The 17,355-nt window shown below is 47.9% G+C and overlaps 1 protein-coding gene across 15 annotated transcripts in view; it reads left to right on the plus strand.

Annotated features, from left to right (window-relative positions):
* The window catches only part of Ptpmeg2 (Protein tyrosine phosphatase Meg2), a 178,080-nt gene that overhangs the window by 66,762 nt on the left and 93,963 nt on the right, over positions 1–17,355 (plus strand). For 7 of the 15 annotated variants that reach the window (XM_045750786.2, XM_045750791.2, XM_069304573.1 and 4 more), the window contains one exon: positions 2,632–2,664. The exons of 6 other annotated variants lie outside the window; for them this stretch is intronic. In XM_045750786.2, coding sequence (XP_045606742.2) covers positions 2,632–2,664 — 33 coding nt within the window. Of the gene's footprint in view, positions 1–2,631; positions 2,665–11,873; positions 12,053–15,050; positions 15,140–17,355 lie in introns of those variants that run through there. 2 more of the 15 variants (XM_045750785.2, XM_045750787.2) reach the window with 2 other exon arrangements.

The following is a 17,355-nucleotide window of genomic DNA, read 5'->3' on the forward strand; positions in this document are numbered from 1 at the left end:
CCACTGTTGGTGTGTGCACCTGCGTGTCCCCGTAACCGAATGGTTGGCCATAGTAGCGGGTGCAATAATTTCCAGCAAGGAGAAAATGTTATGGGTGCATTGATGGTGACCAGCAGCCGGGGCTTGACTCCAGAGCCCTGCTTCCCAAACTGGGGGCTGTAGCTCCCTTGTTGGGGGGGGGGGCAGAAGTTGAGGCAGTGTATAGGTTGTGATACCAGAGGGGGCCAGTACGAAGGCCGCTATATGAAAAAAAAGCTTAATGACTGTAAAGAGCTTGGGAATCACTGCTCTAGATAGGAAAGATAGAGTAAGCACATTTTCGAACACAGGACATCAGCTCTTGTATAGGGATCCAGATGAGGTAAAGTGTGTGGACAAAGACAGGGACACACACACGAACACTATATCTTAGACTGTAGTAACGTCGAGTCATTTAGAGATAAATCTAAACTCACATTCTATGAAATTGCAAACCATCTTATTACTAAGGATAAAATACCTGAAATTCACATTTCATCATTGTATCCATATTTCGCTCCCAGTAGATAAACGACATATTAGATTAAGAAACATGTAGTGCATTGTGAAGAGTAATAGTAATAAACAGCAGCTCCCCTATGACTGTACACGTAGTATCATCATTGCTCGAACAATTATGTATTAGTGATGAGACCTACCATGTATACAAATTTTCGTTGAGGTCTGATAAAGACCTTTTGTGCCCTCTGTAATCCTTTTTGCGCTACCGCTCACAGGATGAACACCAATACAAATCACTTGACCTTACTAATAAATGGCTGTACATATGTAATTCAGTTTTCAGAATTAAAGTAAATTATTCCTCGATACGAAAGGTTATAATACTAGCATAATAATAATAATTTACTGTCAGGGTGAATTAACTCCCCCCCCCCCCGGTCTCTGTCTGTCTGTCTCTGTCTCGCTCTCTTGCTCTTGCTCTTACTTTCTTTCTCTTGCTCTTACTTTCTTTCTCTTGCTCTTACTTTCTTTCTCTTGCTCTTACTTTCTTTCTCTTGCTCTTACTTTCTTTCTCTTGCTCTTACTTTCTTTCTCTTGCTTTCTTTCTCTTGCTCTTGCTTTCTTTCTCTTGCTCTTACTTTCTTGCTCTTACTTTCTTTCTCTTGCTTTCTTTCTCTTGCTTTCTTTCTCTTGCTTTCTTTCTCTTGCTCTTACTTTCTTTCTCTTGCTTTCTTTCTCTTGCTCTTGCTTTCTTTCTCTTGCTCTTACTTTCTTGCTCTTACTTTCTTTCTCTTGCTTTCTTTCTCTTGCTTTCTTTCTCTTGCTTTCTTTCTCTTGCTCTTACTTTCTTTCTCTCGCTCTTTCTCTTCTCTCTCTGATCACGTGACGTGACGTGTCGGGGGACAGGAAGCCAGAGTATATTAATACACGTTTGGCTTATTCAGAGGTAAAATTATTTAATGTATATAATGCCCTATTATATGATGTACCCATTTCAGATAATTTAGATAATGTAAGTATAAATGGTGTGTTTGTCTGCAGAGTTTAATGTTGCACAATGCTATTAGGGACATATTAATACATATTGAATAAGCTGGAGTGGTTGTGGACCCGACCTATGGTAGCTGCGAGTGGTCAGTGTGAAGCCTATCTTGAGGTTATCTTGAGATGATTTCGAGGCTTTTTATCGTCCCCGCGGCCCGGTCCTCGACCAGCCCTCCACCCCCAGGAAGCAGCCCGTGACAGCTGACTAACACCCAGGTACCTATTTTACTGCTAGGTAACAGGGGCATAGGGTGAAAGAAACTCTGCCCATTGTTTCTCGCCGGCGCCTGGGATCGAACCCAGGACCACAGGATCACAAGTCCAGCGTGCTGTCCGCTCGGCTCCCCAAGTCGGGGGAGCTTCTTTAGCCTGACTGCAGGAGTGATCACCCATCCAGTCAGTGAACCGGAACCCTCGTGGGAAGACGGTACCCCTACTTAGAACAGTGTGTGTAGTAATCTAGTTGTGCTTGCGGTGGTTGACCTCTGGCTCTTTGGTCCCCCCTCTCAACTGTCAATCAACTGGTGTACAGATTCCTGAGCCTACTGGGCTCTATCATATCTACACTTGGAACTGTGTATGGAGTCAGCCTCCACCACATCACTGCCTAATGCATTCCATTTACTAACTACTCTGATACTGAAAAAAGTTCTTTCTAATGTCCCTGTGGCTCATTTGGGTACTCAGCTTCCACCTGTGTCCCCTTGTTCGTGTACCACCTATGTTAAATAATTCCTCCTGTGTGTGTTTACTAGTTGTGTTTTTTGCGGGAGTTGAGCTTTGCTCTTTCGGCCCGCCTCTCAACTGTCAATCAACTGTTTACTAACTACTTTTTTTTCCCCACACCACACACACACACCCCAGGAAGCAGCCCGTGACAGCTGACTAACTCCCAGGTACCTATTTACTGCTAGGTAACAGGGGCACTTAGGGTGAAAGAAACTTTGCCCATTTGTTTCTGCTTCGTGCGGGAATCGAACCCTCGCCACAGAATTAAGAGTCCTGCGCGCTATCCACCAGGCTACGAGGCCCCACTATGTGTGTGTGTGTGTGTGTGTGTGTGTTCAAGCATGCTAACCACCTCTTTCTCTCTCCCTTCTTGTACAGGTGAGTCCGCCACGAGCCACCAATCAAAAAAAGGTAACTACGATCTATCATCACCGTTTGTCTCAAACTCTGCCTGTTCCATTTGTAATGTTTACCCATTTCATCTGTAATCCCCCGCCTGTTCTATTTGTAATCCCCCGCCTGTTCCACTTGTAATCTCTGCCTGTTCCACTTGTAATCTCTGCCTGTTCCACTTGTAATCTCTGCCTGTTCCACTTGTAATCTCTGCCTGTTCCACTTGTAATCTCTGCCTGTTCCACTTGTAATCTCGGTCTGTTTTTCTCGTAGTTCCGTATTTTGCTTGTGTGGCGCAAAGAAAGGTAACCTAAATTATCTGCTATCTCCGTGTTCTCTATCTGCCTTCCTGTGTCATCTCTCTCCCCATCTCTCCTGCTAGATGGGGTTCTGGGAGTTCTTCTACTCCCCAAGCCCGGCCCGAGGCCAGGCTCGACTTGTGTGAGTTTAGTCCACCAGGCTGTTGCTTGGAGCGGCTCGCAGGCCCACTTATCCACCACAGCCCGGTTGGTCCGGCATCTCTTGAAGAAAATGAACTAGTTTTCTCTCGTAGATGTCCACGGTTGCTCCGGCAATATTTCTTATGCTTGCTGGGAGGGTGTTGAACAACCGCGGACCTCTGATGTTTATACAGTGTTCTCTGGTTGTGCCTATGGCACCTCTGCTCTTCACTGGTTCTATTCTGCATTTTCTTCCATATCGTTCACTCCAGTACGTTGTTATTTTACTGTGGAGATTTGGTACCTGGCCCTCTAGCATTTTCCACGTTTATCTTATTTGATATCTCTCTCGTCTCCATTCTAGCGAGTACTTTTGGAGAGCCTTGAGGCGATCCCAATAATTTAGGTGCTTTATCGTGTCTAAGTATGTCGTATATGTTCTCTGTATTCCCTATATTTCAGCAATCTCTCCTTCTCTGAAGGGGAAGTGAGTATTGAGCAGTACTCAAGACGGTACAGCAAAAGTGATTTGAATAGATCCCATCACCATTGTGATGGGATCCCTGGATTTGAAAAGTTCTCGTAATCCATCCGATCACCTTTCTGGCAAGGACTGCACCCTGAGGTACAGAGCTTTTAACTGCGCTTGGACTCGATTTTATTTGATTGACTGTTACTCTTTGTGTTCTCTTTGACAGGAAATTGAGTAAAATCCACGGTCCTATTTTACCAGTTATTCCCACTGACCTCATTTTGTGTGCTATCACTCCATGGTCACATTTGTCGAATGCCTTTGTAAAGTATGTGTATACTGCATCTGCATTTTGCTTTTCTTCTAAGGCTTCTGTGATTTTATCATATTGGTTGAGTAACTGCGACATCTTCCCGTTCTAAATCTGTGTTGTCCTGGGTTGTGTAGTTCATTTTCCTTCAAACAAGCAATTTGATTCCCAGTCACTCTTTCAGAAACTTTTGTGTGTGATGTTAGTGCAACTGGTCTAAAATTTATTGCCAAAGCTTTACTACCCCCCCTTGTGCATAGGAGCTATATCTGCAGATTAAAGTGCTGCTGGTATCTCCCCCGTACCCAGGTTCTTTCTCCATATTACGCTGAGCGCTCGCGTTACATTTTTGTATGAGTATTCCACGAGTCAAGACCAGGGGCCGAGTGCTTGGGCATGTTGTCAATTTATCTTTCAAGTTCTTCAGAGTTCGTGTTAATATCCGTTATATTATCTGCAGCTTGGATGTCATTCATAAAGAAGCTGAATTTTTCTTTTTCTCTTGGATAGCTTTCTGTTCCAGTTCCATTTCCTCAGACTCGTATGATCGCTTCAACGTCTGCTCTATATTTCTTCCATCTCCTTGTTTAGGGTTATTTTCCTTTCTTGTGACAGTCGTGTCTGCTTAAGCATTTCCGTTATTTTATCCTTCTCCTGTACAGTCGTCTGCGTTCTCTTTCTCGAGTGTTCCTCTTTCTGACCCTCCTGACAGGCACGTGCTTCAAGCAGACCTTGTAAGCTTTAGCTATCAGTTGATCTATTCCCTGTGTGGGAGTTTTGTCGCTTAACACCGTCTCCCATTGAATGGTTGCAAGGTCTATATTTATTTCTTTTCCAAGCCATTATCTTATTGTTGAAATTGAATTGATTGAATACCCCTTTTCGCTCGTTGGATCTCTTGTACCTACTACCGTTATTAATGTTAGTTTGCACTTTAATGAGCTTATGGTCAGAGTATGTAGTACAGTATCTTAGCTTGTAATGTGTCGGATTAGTTCATCATTGTTGGTGAATGTCAGGTTTAGTGTGTGCTAGTTCGTAGTTCTGTAATCTGTTGACTGAGTGAGAATTTGTCACAGAATTTCAAATGCTTCTCTTTTTCCATCTCGGGCATGTTTGGCCGCTCTTACCCTGATGTCTCGCTGCTGGCCCCCAGGGGCACGCTGTTGTGTATTGCCTGTGTTTGACGACGGCTCTTCAGTCTTGTCGCAGTCTTCAGTCTTCAGGCCCTTGTACACCCACGGTGTGGCCAGGGCGGCCCTTGTATACCCGCGGTGTTGCCAGGGCGGCCCTTGTACACTCGCGGTGTGGCCAGGGCGGCCCTTGTACACCCGCAGTTTACCTGTTATCCGTTTCGCGAGTTGTTCTCCTCAAGCCAGGCTTGTTTGGTGATGCCTAATTAGTCAGGCTGTCACGGGAAGCCACCCCGAGCCCCCCCCCCCACACCCTTCTCAACCTGGCTGACCCGGCGCTTCCTGCAAGAACCTGTTCAGTTGCCTCTTGAAATGTCCTCTTCTGTTCTGGCTGTATTTCTTGTATTTGGAGAACCTCTGATGTTGATAGTGTTGTATGGTATCTCTACGCTTCAATGGATCTCTTCTACATTTCCTTGCATGTATTCCGCTCAAGTAAATGTATTATTTTGAATATTTGCCATCAGGCCCTCTTCTATGTATATGTTATATCTAGTTTCCTTTGTAGAGTCCATATTGAGGGCTTCGATGTGGTATGAACTGTGTTGGCCCATGCCCCGTTCCTGGGATATATAATGTAATGTTGATTTAGGCTTGAGGTACATGGTACATGCATGGTAGCATGGTACGTCCTGGACACTGGTGGTGGTATCGAGTGCCATAAGTGACCCCATCTCCCACCCCCCCCCCACCCCACCCCCAGGGCTCAAACCCAGGTGGTTGTTGCTTGGGATGCGAACCCGTGGAGTCACACCGCTACACCACAGGCGGCTCATACGGGTAATTTGTGACAAACACGGGCGGGTGACGGTGGGTGACAGTTACTAGGATCAGGGCGGGTGACGGTGGGTGACAGTTACTAGGATCAGGGCGGGTGACAGTGGGTGCAGAATCAAGGTAATAGCTCTTGAACCCCGCCTTTCTATCAAATTTATTTTTCCTCTGTGTATTACATATATTTATCTATCAACACACACGCGCACATACACATATACATCCCCAGGAAGCAGCCCGCAGCAGCTGTCTAACTCCCAGGTACGTATGTATTTGCTGCTAGGTGAACAGGTGCATCAGGGTGAAAAAAACTGCCTATTTGTTTCTGCCTCGTCCAGGAATCGAACCCGGGCTCTTAGGACTGCGACCTCCGAGCGCTATCCGCTCAGCGAGGGCCCCATGGAAGGTGTAGGTAGGTGTGTGTACTCACCTAGTTGTGCTTGCGGGGGTTGAGCTTTGGCTCTTTGGTCCCGCCTCTCTACAGTCAATCAACTGGTGTACAGATTCCTGAGCCCATTGGGCTGTCATATCTACATTTGAAACTGTGTACGAAGTCAGCCTCCACCACATCACTGCCTAGTGCATTCCATTTGCTAACTACTCTGACACTGAAAAACTTTTTGTGTGCGCGAGCGAGAGAGAGATATGAGAGATATGAGAGATATGAGAGATATGAGAGATATGAGAGATATGAGAGATATGAGAGATATGAGAGATATGAGAGATATGAGAGATATGAGAGATATGAGAGATATGAGAGATATGAGAGATATGAGAGATATGAGAGATATGAGAGATATGAGAGATATGAGAGATATGAGAGATATGAGAGATATGAGAGATATGAGAGAGATGAGAGAGATGAGAGATATGAGAGATATGAGAGAGATGAGAGAGATGAGAGAGATGAGAGAGATGAGAAAGGGAAACTAGACGGGTGTTGGATGGTGAGAAGTGTAGGGTGTGGTGTAGGTGTGCTGGGGTGTGTTGGGAGACGTGATTGGAAATGAGAGAAGGTAACATGCTCTCTCTTACCCCCCCCCCTCACCCACACTCCAGTAACCTCAGTCAGGAGCCTTTCAGCGACAACGGCTCTCATGTGCTCCCCCGCTACACATTTTCAGGTGTACCAGCGATAATGACAGGTGGGTATACCAGCGATAATGACAGGTGTGTATACCAGCGATAATGGCAGGTGTGTGTACCAGCGATAATGGCAGGTGTGTGTACCAGCGATAATGGCAGGTGTGTGTACCAGCGATAATGGCAGGTGTGTGTACCAGCGATAATGGCAGGTGTGTGTACCAGCGATAATGGCAGGTGTGTGTACCAGCGATAATGGCAGGTGTGTGTACCAGCGATAATGGCAGGTGTGTGTACCAGCGATAATGGCAGGTGTGTGTACCAGCGATAATGGCAGGTGTGTGTACCAGCGATAATGGCAGGTGTGTATACCAGCGATAATGACAGGTGTGTATCCAGCGATAATGACAGGTGTGTACCAGCGATAATGGCAGGTGTGTGTACCAGCGATAATGGCAGGTGTGTGTACCAGCGATAATGGCAGGTGTGTGTACCAGCGATAATGGCAGGTGTGTGTACCAGCGATAATGGCAGGTATGTGTACCAGCGATAATGGCAGGTGTGTATACCAGCGATAATGGCAGGTGTGTATACCAGCGACAATGACAGGTGTGTACCAGCGATAATGACAGGTGTATACAAGCAGGAAGCTGTCAGGTGGATGTTGGTAACAAAAACTTGCGGGTGTATTACAGGAAGAAATACTTGCAGGTGTATGCTAGCTATGACGAGTGTTAGGTCTGTCATAGACTGTCAACAATCATCATTATTAGTTAGGAAATGTAGATGTTTATCTCTCAGAATGTTTGGTAATGTTTATTGTTTGTGATGTGTGTGTATGTATTAACACGATGTACTGAACGGGGTGAGAATAGCTCGAGGTACCTCATCCCTTTGTGTGTTGTTTACCTCAATAAACTTATTTCAATTATTAGTTTGCCCATTTTTAGTTGGCCAAGGTGTAGTTTGTCTCGTAGTTGTTAGATACTTCATTGTGCTCTTTAATTCTAAAGTCTCTCCAGGTGTTTACTGCCAGGTTGTCTACAGTGTCTTTCATGTCTGCAGTCTGCTTCTGTTTGAATTTTTTTTACTGTTTATTATAGGACAGGAGCTGGAGGTTCTGTTTTGACCATCAGTCATAGCGTCAATCTTGCCTGTCCATCAGTGTCTTGGCCGAGGTCTGTCTCTCTCTCTCTCTTTTGTTCAATTGTTATTGTCCTATTTAACACGAAGCAACTTGGAGTCAATTACGTACAAATTACCACGACGTTGTCAGCATTAAAGTGATGCAGTTTCCAATTGTGTGGCGGCCCGTCGCCCATCTTGTCACCTGTCACTCTTACTTGACAAGTGGGAGGTGTGCCAGCCAGCCAGCGGCCGCGCCACCTTTGGTGCACGCTACCTTGCAGGGTTCTCTTGGTAATTCCTATAACAGTCGATACACAGCTCTGCCATTTGTGATCATCTCCCTCACTCCCTCTCCCAGCCACTTAGGCTGGACGGTAGAGCGACGGTCTCGCTTCATGCAGGTGGGCGTTCAATCCCCGAACGTCCAAGTGGCTCGGCACCATTCCTTCTTCCCCCCCCCCCCCCCCTTCGGTCCCATCCCAAAGCCTTATCCTGACCCCTTCCCCGTGCTACATAGTCGTAATGGCTTGGCGCTCTCCCCTGACAATTCCGTTCCCTGGCTCTCTATTTCCTCATCACAGAATCAATAACTTATTACATATGATGATTTTTTTTTGTTTGGGGGGGGGGGGCTGTTGATTTGTCATGGGAAGTCTCTAATGTTTTCATGATCCCCTCTTTTGTGTTCTGCCTTTCTTCCCCTCTGGCTGTTGTATCCTTTCAAAGGCTTTTATATTTATATCAAGAGTTCTTGCATTCTTGTAAAGCCACTAACGCGCACTTAGGGTTTCGGGCGAGTCCTTAATCCTAATTTACCCCTGGAATACGACCCGCCAAGTTGTTTAACAACCAGGTACCCAATTCACTGCTGCGTAAACAAGAGGCGTACGATTAAGCATTGGTGCCTAGACAATCCTCCCCGGCCAGGATACGAACCCAGGCCAAATCGATGGCGAAGCGCAGGGTGAGTGTCTTGCCACTGCTCCACGGGGACTATTGTCATCATTGCTTTATTATCCATTAGCGAGTCCTTACTAGGACAAGGTATAAACTGCTCGCCCCGAACGAGCCAACAGTTTATAGTGTCACTTCCACTCTGGGTGAATAGCACATGTTGGTGGTGGGTCATGTCTGTGGGTCCCACCACAGCTGAGTCTTGTTCATGTTGTGCAAACACGCTCTATCTTCAAGAGAAACCTAGATAGTTTTCTTCGAAGTGCCGGATCAACCGGGCTGTGCCTGCGGGCCGCTCCAAGCAACAGCCTAGTGGACCAAGCTCTCACAAGCTCTCGTGTATAATCACAACAATTATTACCATTTACAGACACCCAGAGACAGTTAAAGATGTTACACAACCAAAGACCAACATTCACTCCAAACATCTACCACCTTCGGGTTATTCATGCCCGTGCCACCTCATGGTGGCTTAATCTTCAACAACAATATACCATTTACACAAGGAAATCACTCTAACGTCTATCAATGAGAAAATCATTTGGAGCAATGAGGGGATTCGAACCGTCTATCTTGGTATTCCCAAGCCGCACACCTTACCCCCCTGGATCACATGGTTTATGTATAGAACCTGAGATTACACTGACTCGTGCGGGCTCACAGCCCGGGCTACATGGACATTTTGTTGAGTAGCTGAATGTTAAGGATCATCATCATCAGCCACAGGACGTTTGGTGTCCCTTATTGAAGCTAATGCAGGTATGGTGCGCGGTGTGGGAGTACCCAGGTCGAGGGTTCGAATCCACCTCACTGTTGCCACTCCTGTTAGGATCCGTAAGCTATGAACTGTATACATTTTGTTCCTCAATAAAGCAGCTGTTAAGTGCTGCTTCTAACCTCTTCAGTTCGTTCCTCAGTATCTGAGATAGTACATTTAGAACCCCTCCCCCCTTCCTCCCCCCTCCACACTAATCAACATATTTTTTATCTTCAGTTACCGGACATTAAGTATTTCTGAGGACATTAAGTAATTCTCTAAGACATTAACGGGGTGAGAATAGCTTGAGCTACCTCATCCCTTTGTGTGTATTTTACCTCAATAAACTTATTTCAATTTCTAAGACATTAGGTATTTATGAGACCTGCTTTGTGCCATTTCTTCTCCTGGCCTGGTGGTTGGTGTGGTGGGGGGGGGGGAGGTGGGGCTGGCGGTGGCCACACCCCCTCCCTCCCTCGGGGGAGGATGTGGCTCCTGCCGCAGCTCTGGTTAAGCTACGTTTGCCTGGGAGCTGTTGAACCATCACGTGTATATCTTTCTTCCCCCCTCCACTAGCCACTTTCCTCCCCCTTCTCTCTCTCTCTCTCTCTCCTAGTCCGTTCACCGACCGTCCCCTCACTCACTGTCTCCTTGTTTTGCTTCTTCATCTTTCTCAAACATGTCGTTTCTCTCCCTCCGCTGTCCTCTCCCTCCGTCGTATATCGTCTTTATCGTAGCCCCTCTCTCTTAACCCCTCACACTTATCTCTCCCTGCCTCTCCCCCTCTTCCTGCCGCCACCCTCCTTCCCTCATCCTGGCTCCTCCTCATCCTGGCCCCTCCCCTCCATCCTAGCCCCACCCCCAAATCCTGGCCCCTCCCCCAAATCCTGGCTCCACCCATTGAGGAGCAAGCATGTTCTTGGTGGCCGAGGTCGGGGCTTGAGCTTGGTGGTGGTGTGGTAGTTTCTTGTATTGGCTAGAGTCTGCCGGTCAGTAGCCGTAGTACCATGTCGAACCTGGCCTGGGGCTGGGCTTGTGGGGGTAGAAGAACTTCCACAACCCCAGCAGGCATCACGCAGGTATGTATCACTAACCATCCCGCGAGATGGGGACTTCTTTAGTATCACTGCTGCCTTATTCACTCTGGTGTTCTTGTGGATATCCTCATAATATAGCCAGAGTTTGCTTGTGAGACCAGTGGAGCATACCTGGAGAGGGGGTATGATCCAGTTCATATATTCCCCGAGCCCGGCCTTGGGGCAGGCTGGATCGCCTGGCCGTGATCGCCTGGCCCTGGGTGACTGACCATCGTGTGTGATGGGGACGTTTAGCGTGCCGTAGCTAGGTCTTAACACACTACTCCTCCCGTCATGCACATGTTGCTAACGTCTTAATGAACCAAATGAGGAGTAGCTAACGGCCTCGGGGAGACGGTAATTGTGGTAGAGAAGGGTGTAGGCCGCACTGCAGCTGATGACACGCTCCACTACCACCATCACCACCACTATCATCACCACCACCATCCACCACCATCACCATCCATCACCACCACTGTACTTCCACCGTCCACCTTATCATCATCTTCCCTCTCCTTCCTCTTGTCTCTCATCTTACTATTCTCCCCACTTTCCTCCTCCCGCCCCCCCCCCTCTCCTTGTACATGACAAAAACACAATGAAAATTACTTGTACAGAAGACACTGACAGACTACAAGCCGATATTAATATTGTCGATTGGACAGCGGTAAACGGCATGATATTTAAAAAGTGATTCATTCCAGTTACTTGGGTATGGAAAAATGAAGACCTTAACGAAATACTGGACATCTTCAAGAGGAAACTAGATTTATTCCTCCAAGGAGTGCCGGATCAGCCGGGCTGTGGTGGGTATGTGGGCCTGCGGGCCGCTCCAAGCAACAGCATAGTGGACCAAACTCTCACAAGTCAAGCCTGGCCTCGGGCCGGGCTTGGGGAGTAGAAGAACTCCCAGAACCCCCATCAACTAGGTATCAACCAGGTATCAACTGGTACAGCATACTGGAGTGAACGATATGGCAGGAAATGCAGCACAGAGCCATAGAGCCAGTGAAGAGTTGAGGTGCCATAGACACAATGAGAGAACACAGTATGGAGGTTATTCAACATCCTCCTTACAAGTGTAAGAAATATTACCGGAACAAAAATGGACGTCTTCAAGAAAATGGTAGACAGTTTCCTGCAAGAAGTGTCGGACCAACCAGGCTGTAGTGGATATGTGTACCTGCGAACCTCTCAAAGCAACAGCCTAATGGAGCAGGTAAGTCCACTACGGGCTCACCATAGCCCGTACTACTTGGACCATTTTGTTCAGAGTAGCTGTAGTTCCATAAGAATATGGAACAAGCTATCACATGTGAAGTCTGGCCCCGGCTTGAGGAGTAGAACCCCAGGTAAGATTCTCCACCCCCTCCCCCCTGCTCTCCCCACCCCCACCTTGCTCTTGCCCCCCCCCCCCTGCGTCTTCCAAGCCTCGTGTCTCCACCATAAGCCCAGGTGGTCACCCTGCAAGCCACACTCCTCACATCCACCTCATCTTTAAAATCTGCATTTGTCACATCTTTGTCACAAGTAAAAACACATCTTATTGTTATATATTTCTGCCAGGTCCACGTTCCATACAGCTCTCTCATTGTATTGACTTGAAAAGTAAAATGTTAATATTACTATTTCTGCCAAAGCAATATATAAGGAGCACTAAAAGCGAGTGATAACCCCCCCATGCCATCTATTGTTCTTTATTTTTTGTCTTGATTGCTTCCATAACATTTCTTGAGAAAGCATCATTGTGTTGAAACTAAGCGTTAATTTGATAACAAAATGACTCGGCGTACGCATTATGGGCGAGTACGGATAATGACAGGCTTGGATTCCTGGCCGTGTTTACCTTAGACCTGTGGATTGCATTTCCTAAACATTATAAAAGACGCTCACACAAGTACACCAGGACGCATGCAGTGGGGGGGGGGGGGGCTGTGGCCGAGTGGACAGCACTTGGGACTCGTAATCCTAGGGTCTGGGTTCGATCCCCGGCGGAATCAAGTGGGCAGAGTTTCTTGCATCCTGATACCCCTGTTACCTAGCAGTATATAGGTACCTGGGAGTTAGACAGCTGTTACGGGCTACTTCCTGGGGGAAGGGGGAGAATATCAGTCGATTGATTGACAGTTGAGAGGCGGGCGGAAAGAGCTCAACCCCCCCCCCCCCCGCAAGCACAACTAGGTGAATTCACAAGCAAACGGTAGTTTCTTGTCACTGATCAGAAGAGCAGTTGAGGGACGTATGGGGTGACGGACGGAGGGACACAGACGATAGAGCACAATGGGTAGCAAGGAGAAGTGCAGGTATTGTTCAAGAGGAAGCAGGTATGTGTGTACATAGTGAGGAAGAGGTGGAATGAAGGAAGGGGGCGGATTCCCGAGGGAGCGTGGGGCGAGACGGGCAGAGAGATCACGGCAGTCAGCGGGGCCAGGAGGCTCAGCCCTCTCCGGGGGGCTGAGCCCCCTGAGCCCGGTGAAGCTGCTCATCAAGCACCTCTGGCCGGATGTCTCTCTCTCTTCTCTTTGTGTGTGTGATCATTCCCTCCGCCCTCCTCTCTGCAATAATTCAACTTGACAAGTATGGAGGGGAAAGGTGATAAAAAGGTGTGTGAGAGAGGAAGTTGAGTAACTGTGGGGGGAGAGGTTGGTGATGAGTGGCAGTAATAATGTAGAGGCGTGAATGAGCTCTGTGATGTATCCTGCCCCTGACCTTGCTCCTCCTGCCTCGGCTACACATTCCTAGGTCTCCTCTAAGATTCTCACCACGTACGTGTTTGAAATTTAGAACCATTATGCCGTTACTTAATAGACCGCGTTTGTAACGTTGGTTACAATAACGTAAGAAGGGTTGTAGTCTTACATGCTGCCACTGCTCGCAATCTGAAGACAACCGGCAACACCTTTGTCCCATATACTGGCTTCTGGGACCACACTCGCAGCGATCCACACTCACACACGTAAGGCCTCCTGAAGAAAATCAGTTGCAGTAACGAGAGGGTTCCAACCCTTGACCTGGAGACTCCCAAGCTGCGTACCTTACCCACTGGACCACTAGGGTGGGGGGGGGGGGGTCGGTGCTGGACCACAAGGAGGGGGGGGGGGTAGAGGGCCTGGTGCGCGGTCTGGAAGTACTCGGGTCGAGGGTTCGTATCCCCACATTGCTCCAATCTGTTTTTTATCGTTGACATAGTAAACAGGAATAGCTGTTTAGTAAATACAATTTAAGGAGTAAAAGGATTGACTGGGACAAATGAACAAAATGAACTAACAAACATCTGAGGGAAAGCGGTCCAGAGCTGCCACAACTCCACCACAAGGAATAAGACAATCTACTGTCGGAACTTACACAATCTGCTTAAAATCTGTTTCTTTGCGGAAGATTAACTAACTTGGCGAACACGAGACACGAGAGAGGAAAGAAAATAGTGCCGGAAATGGTCCAAGTAGCACGAAAGTCTCGCAAAATAAAACTAATGTGAACATGGAGGAGGAAGAAATGGAGAAGATAAAGCGATCATACCAGACTTGAGAAATGCAATTGGAACAAAGCCATACAAGAGATAGTGCCTGACCAACCGGGCTGTGGTGGATATATGGGCCTGCGGGCCGCTTCAAGCAACAGCCTGTTGGACCATGGTATCCCAAGTAAAGCCTGATCTCAGGCCGGGCTTGGGCAATAGAACAACTCCCAGAACCCCATAAAGCAGGTACAGCACAAAATACAAACTACTTGTTCACCTGTCTGAAATCCAGGGCCTTGACCAGCAATGAACTTGTGTATACCGACCAAGCCTTGACCAGACAAGCCTGGATGGACCCAGGCCGGAGCTGAATTACAGTACTCTTGAAACCGACGACAGGTAATGTATTCTCTTAACAATATATGTTTAAAATAACTATCGACTTCATCGCTAACTAGAACCATTTATATTATATACTGCTATGGTCTAGTCGTAGATGTAAGAGTAGGTCTTCATGTTGGCGATCTGGTGTAGGTTGGTGGTGCGGGGAGTATGGCCATTATTGTTATCTGTGATGCAGATAGTGTACTCCATCACCTGGGAGTGTGGCAAGTCATTGACGTGGAAGTATCTTAGCAAGTCAAGAACACGGTGTAAACACTGCAAGTTATGTGGCTGGTGGTGGCAAGGTTAGGGTTAGAGGGGGCGGGGCTCGGGGAGGGGAAGGTTCCAGGGTTATGGTGGGCGGAGCTGGTGGTGGGGCTCAGTCAGTCAGTGAGTGAGCTGCCGCCGGTGTGTGATGATCCCAGGGCCCTGGCTGCTGGCACTCTCGCTCATCCTCTGGAGGTAGCGTCACCATTGTCACCCTCTGGCGGCACTCCTCTGTGCCCCGACGACACCTTCATCGTGCGAGAGACAAATTGCCATGAGAAACTGTTTAAAAAGTGAATAATTTTACGGACGTGAATAATATAAATCCCAATTTTTGAACATGTTAAATACTTAAACCTTAAATACTTGAAAAATGCGAAGGATGGTTTTTGTATTGCGATGCAGTGATGTAGAAATTGGTGGTGGTGGTGGTGCTGATCAACAGGACCCTTGTGTGATGACGAACGGGATTGTGTAGTGTGAATAGCTGTTTAATTGTGCTCTTCCTCGCCACATGGGCCCTCTGGGGTGAGGGTGTGTCAAGAGTATGGAACTCTGGTACACCTACACCCTTTATACTCCCCATTTAGGTTGTGGTTGCCTTCCGTGGAAAATGCAACAGTCTTGCTGGCGCGCACTCCTCTAACTGCTACAACACACCATCTTACACCGGGTGAGAGTCGTTCATCACCCGTCCCCCCACGAGTATCAAAGCTAATATTTCTCCCCTTAAACGGTACTGTTACATCCAGTGCATCTTGCTATTATTGTAGTATAGAATTTAGGATCATGTACGAATACATTTCATTCATTAGTCTTGATTGGCGACTGCTGGTTAGACCTCTGCCCTGGCCTGGCCTGGCCTGCCTTGACCTGGCCTGGCCTGGCCTGCCCTGCCCTGCCCTGCCCTGCCCTGCCCTGCCCTGCCCTGCCCTGCCCTGCCCTGCCCTGCCCTGCCCTGCCCTGCCCTGCCCTGCCCTGCCCTGCCCTGCCCTGCCCTGGCCTCAGAAATACTTGTGGCTTTAGTATCATCTCCGCAAGATGATGATGGCGTCCATCATAATGTTGGGCCCACCACAAAATAGATAGAAGGATTTACCTATAGGTGATCTAGTGTACACTATAGCGTTACCTCGGCTGGGTTACTCTGGGAGAAACTGGCCCTCGTTGTTTGACTTCACTCCACACTCTTTCACTCTGGCTCACTTGGGAAGGAAGTGCTTCGCCCCGGCCAGTTCTATTTTGTGTATACACTAATGAATTAATATAATTTTCTTGTAAAATTATGAATTTGATATCAATTACGAATGTTCTCCAGAGTTGCTAGTTTTGCACGGGTGAGCGTGTTTTGAAATGCTGCCGTACATGACTAGGCGCCTTTGTATGGAGCTGTGTTTGTATATTGGCCAGCGCGCGGTGTATGTGGCACACACACACAGTAAGTGGGGCTCTTCCGGCTGTATTGATATGCAGAACAGTTGCCTTTCATGTGGTATCCGGGAAGAGGAAGTGACGTAGTGTTGTGTGGGTGTGTCAGTGGCAGTCAAGTGGGCGTATTTGTGTAGCGGTGTGTGTGTGTGTGTGTGTGTGTGTGTGTGTGTGTGTGTGTGTGTGTGTGTGTGTGTGTGTGTGTGTGTGTGTGTGTGCGTGCGTGCGTGCGTGTGCGTGTGCGCGCGCGTGTGTGCGCGCGCGCGTGTGTGCGCGCGTGCGTACGTGTGTGTGTGTACGCGTGTGTGTGTGTACGCGTGTGTGTGTGTACGTACACTAGCGCCCCTTGTGTAGCGGTGTGTAGGGCGCTGGTGGCCGAGTGGCCAGCACGATAGATCCGTAGTCATGTGGAGTGGGGTTCGATTCCCGCCGCCGGCAGAAACAGATGGGCAGAGTTTCTTTCACTCTGATGCCCCTGTTTCATAATTTTGTTGTAAAATTCATAATTTTACAACAAAATTATATTAATTCATTCGTGTATACACAAAATAGAACTGTGTAGGGGGGGGGGAATTGATAGACGGGCCGAAAGAACAGAGCTCAACCCCCGCAAACTGAACTAGGTGAATAAACTAAGGCTCCTTGTACTCGCCTAGTTGTCCTTGTGGGGGTTGAGCTTTGGCTCTTTGGTCCCGCCCCTCAACTGTCGCCAATCAACTGGTGTACAGATTCCTGAGGCTATTGGGCTCTTATCATATCTACATTTGTGTAGCGGAGTGTGTGTGTGTACACTAGCGCCCCTCTCCATAGTTTAGTGTGCTGCAGCCACAGTTAGCTGGGTGTGGTGTGTAGCAAGTGATACTACCGGTGTCATCCGTGTGACGACAGCGGCATTTGGCTGATGGTAATTACGGTCTGGAGCGTGCACATGCTTGCTTGTGCGGCGTCTGCTTCCTCCTGGCCCTCCCTGGCCCACGTCTGCT

This window comes from Procambarus clarkii, chromosome 52, assembly GCF_040958095.1.
Source record: "Procambarus clarkii isolate CNS0578487 chromosome 52, FALCON_Pclarkii_2.0, whole genome shotgun sequence".
NCBI classification, from domain to species: domain Eukaryota; kingdom Metazoa; phylum Arthropoda; class Malacostraca; order Decapoda; family Cambaridae; genus Procambarus; species Procambarus clarkii.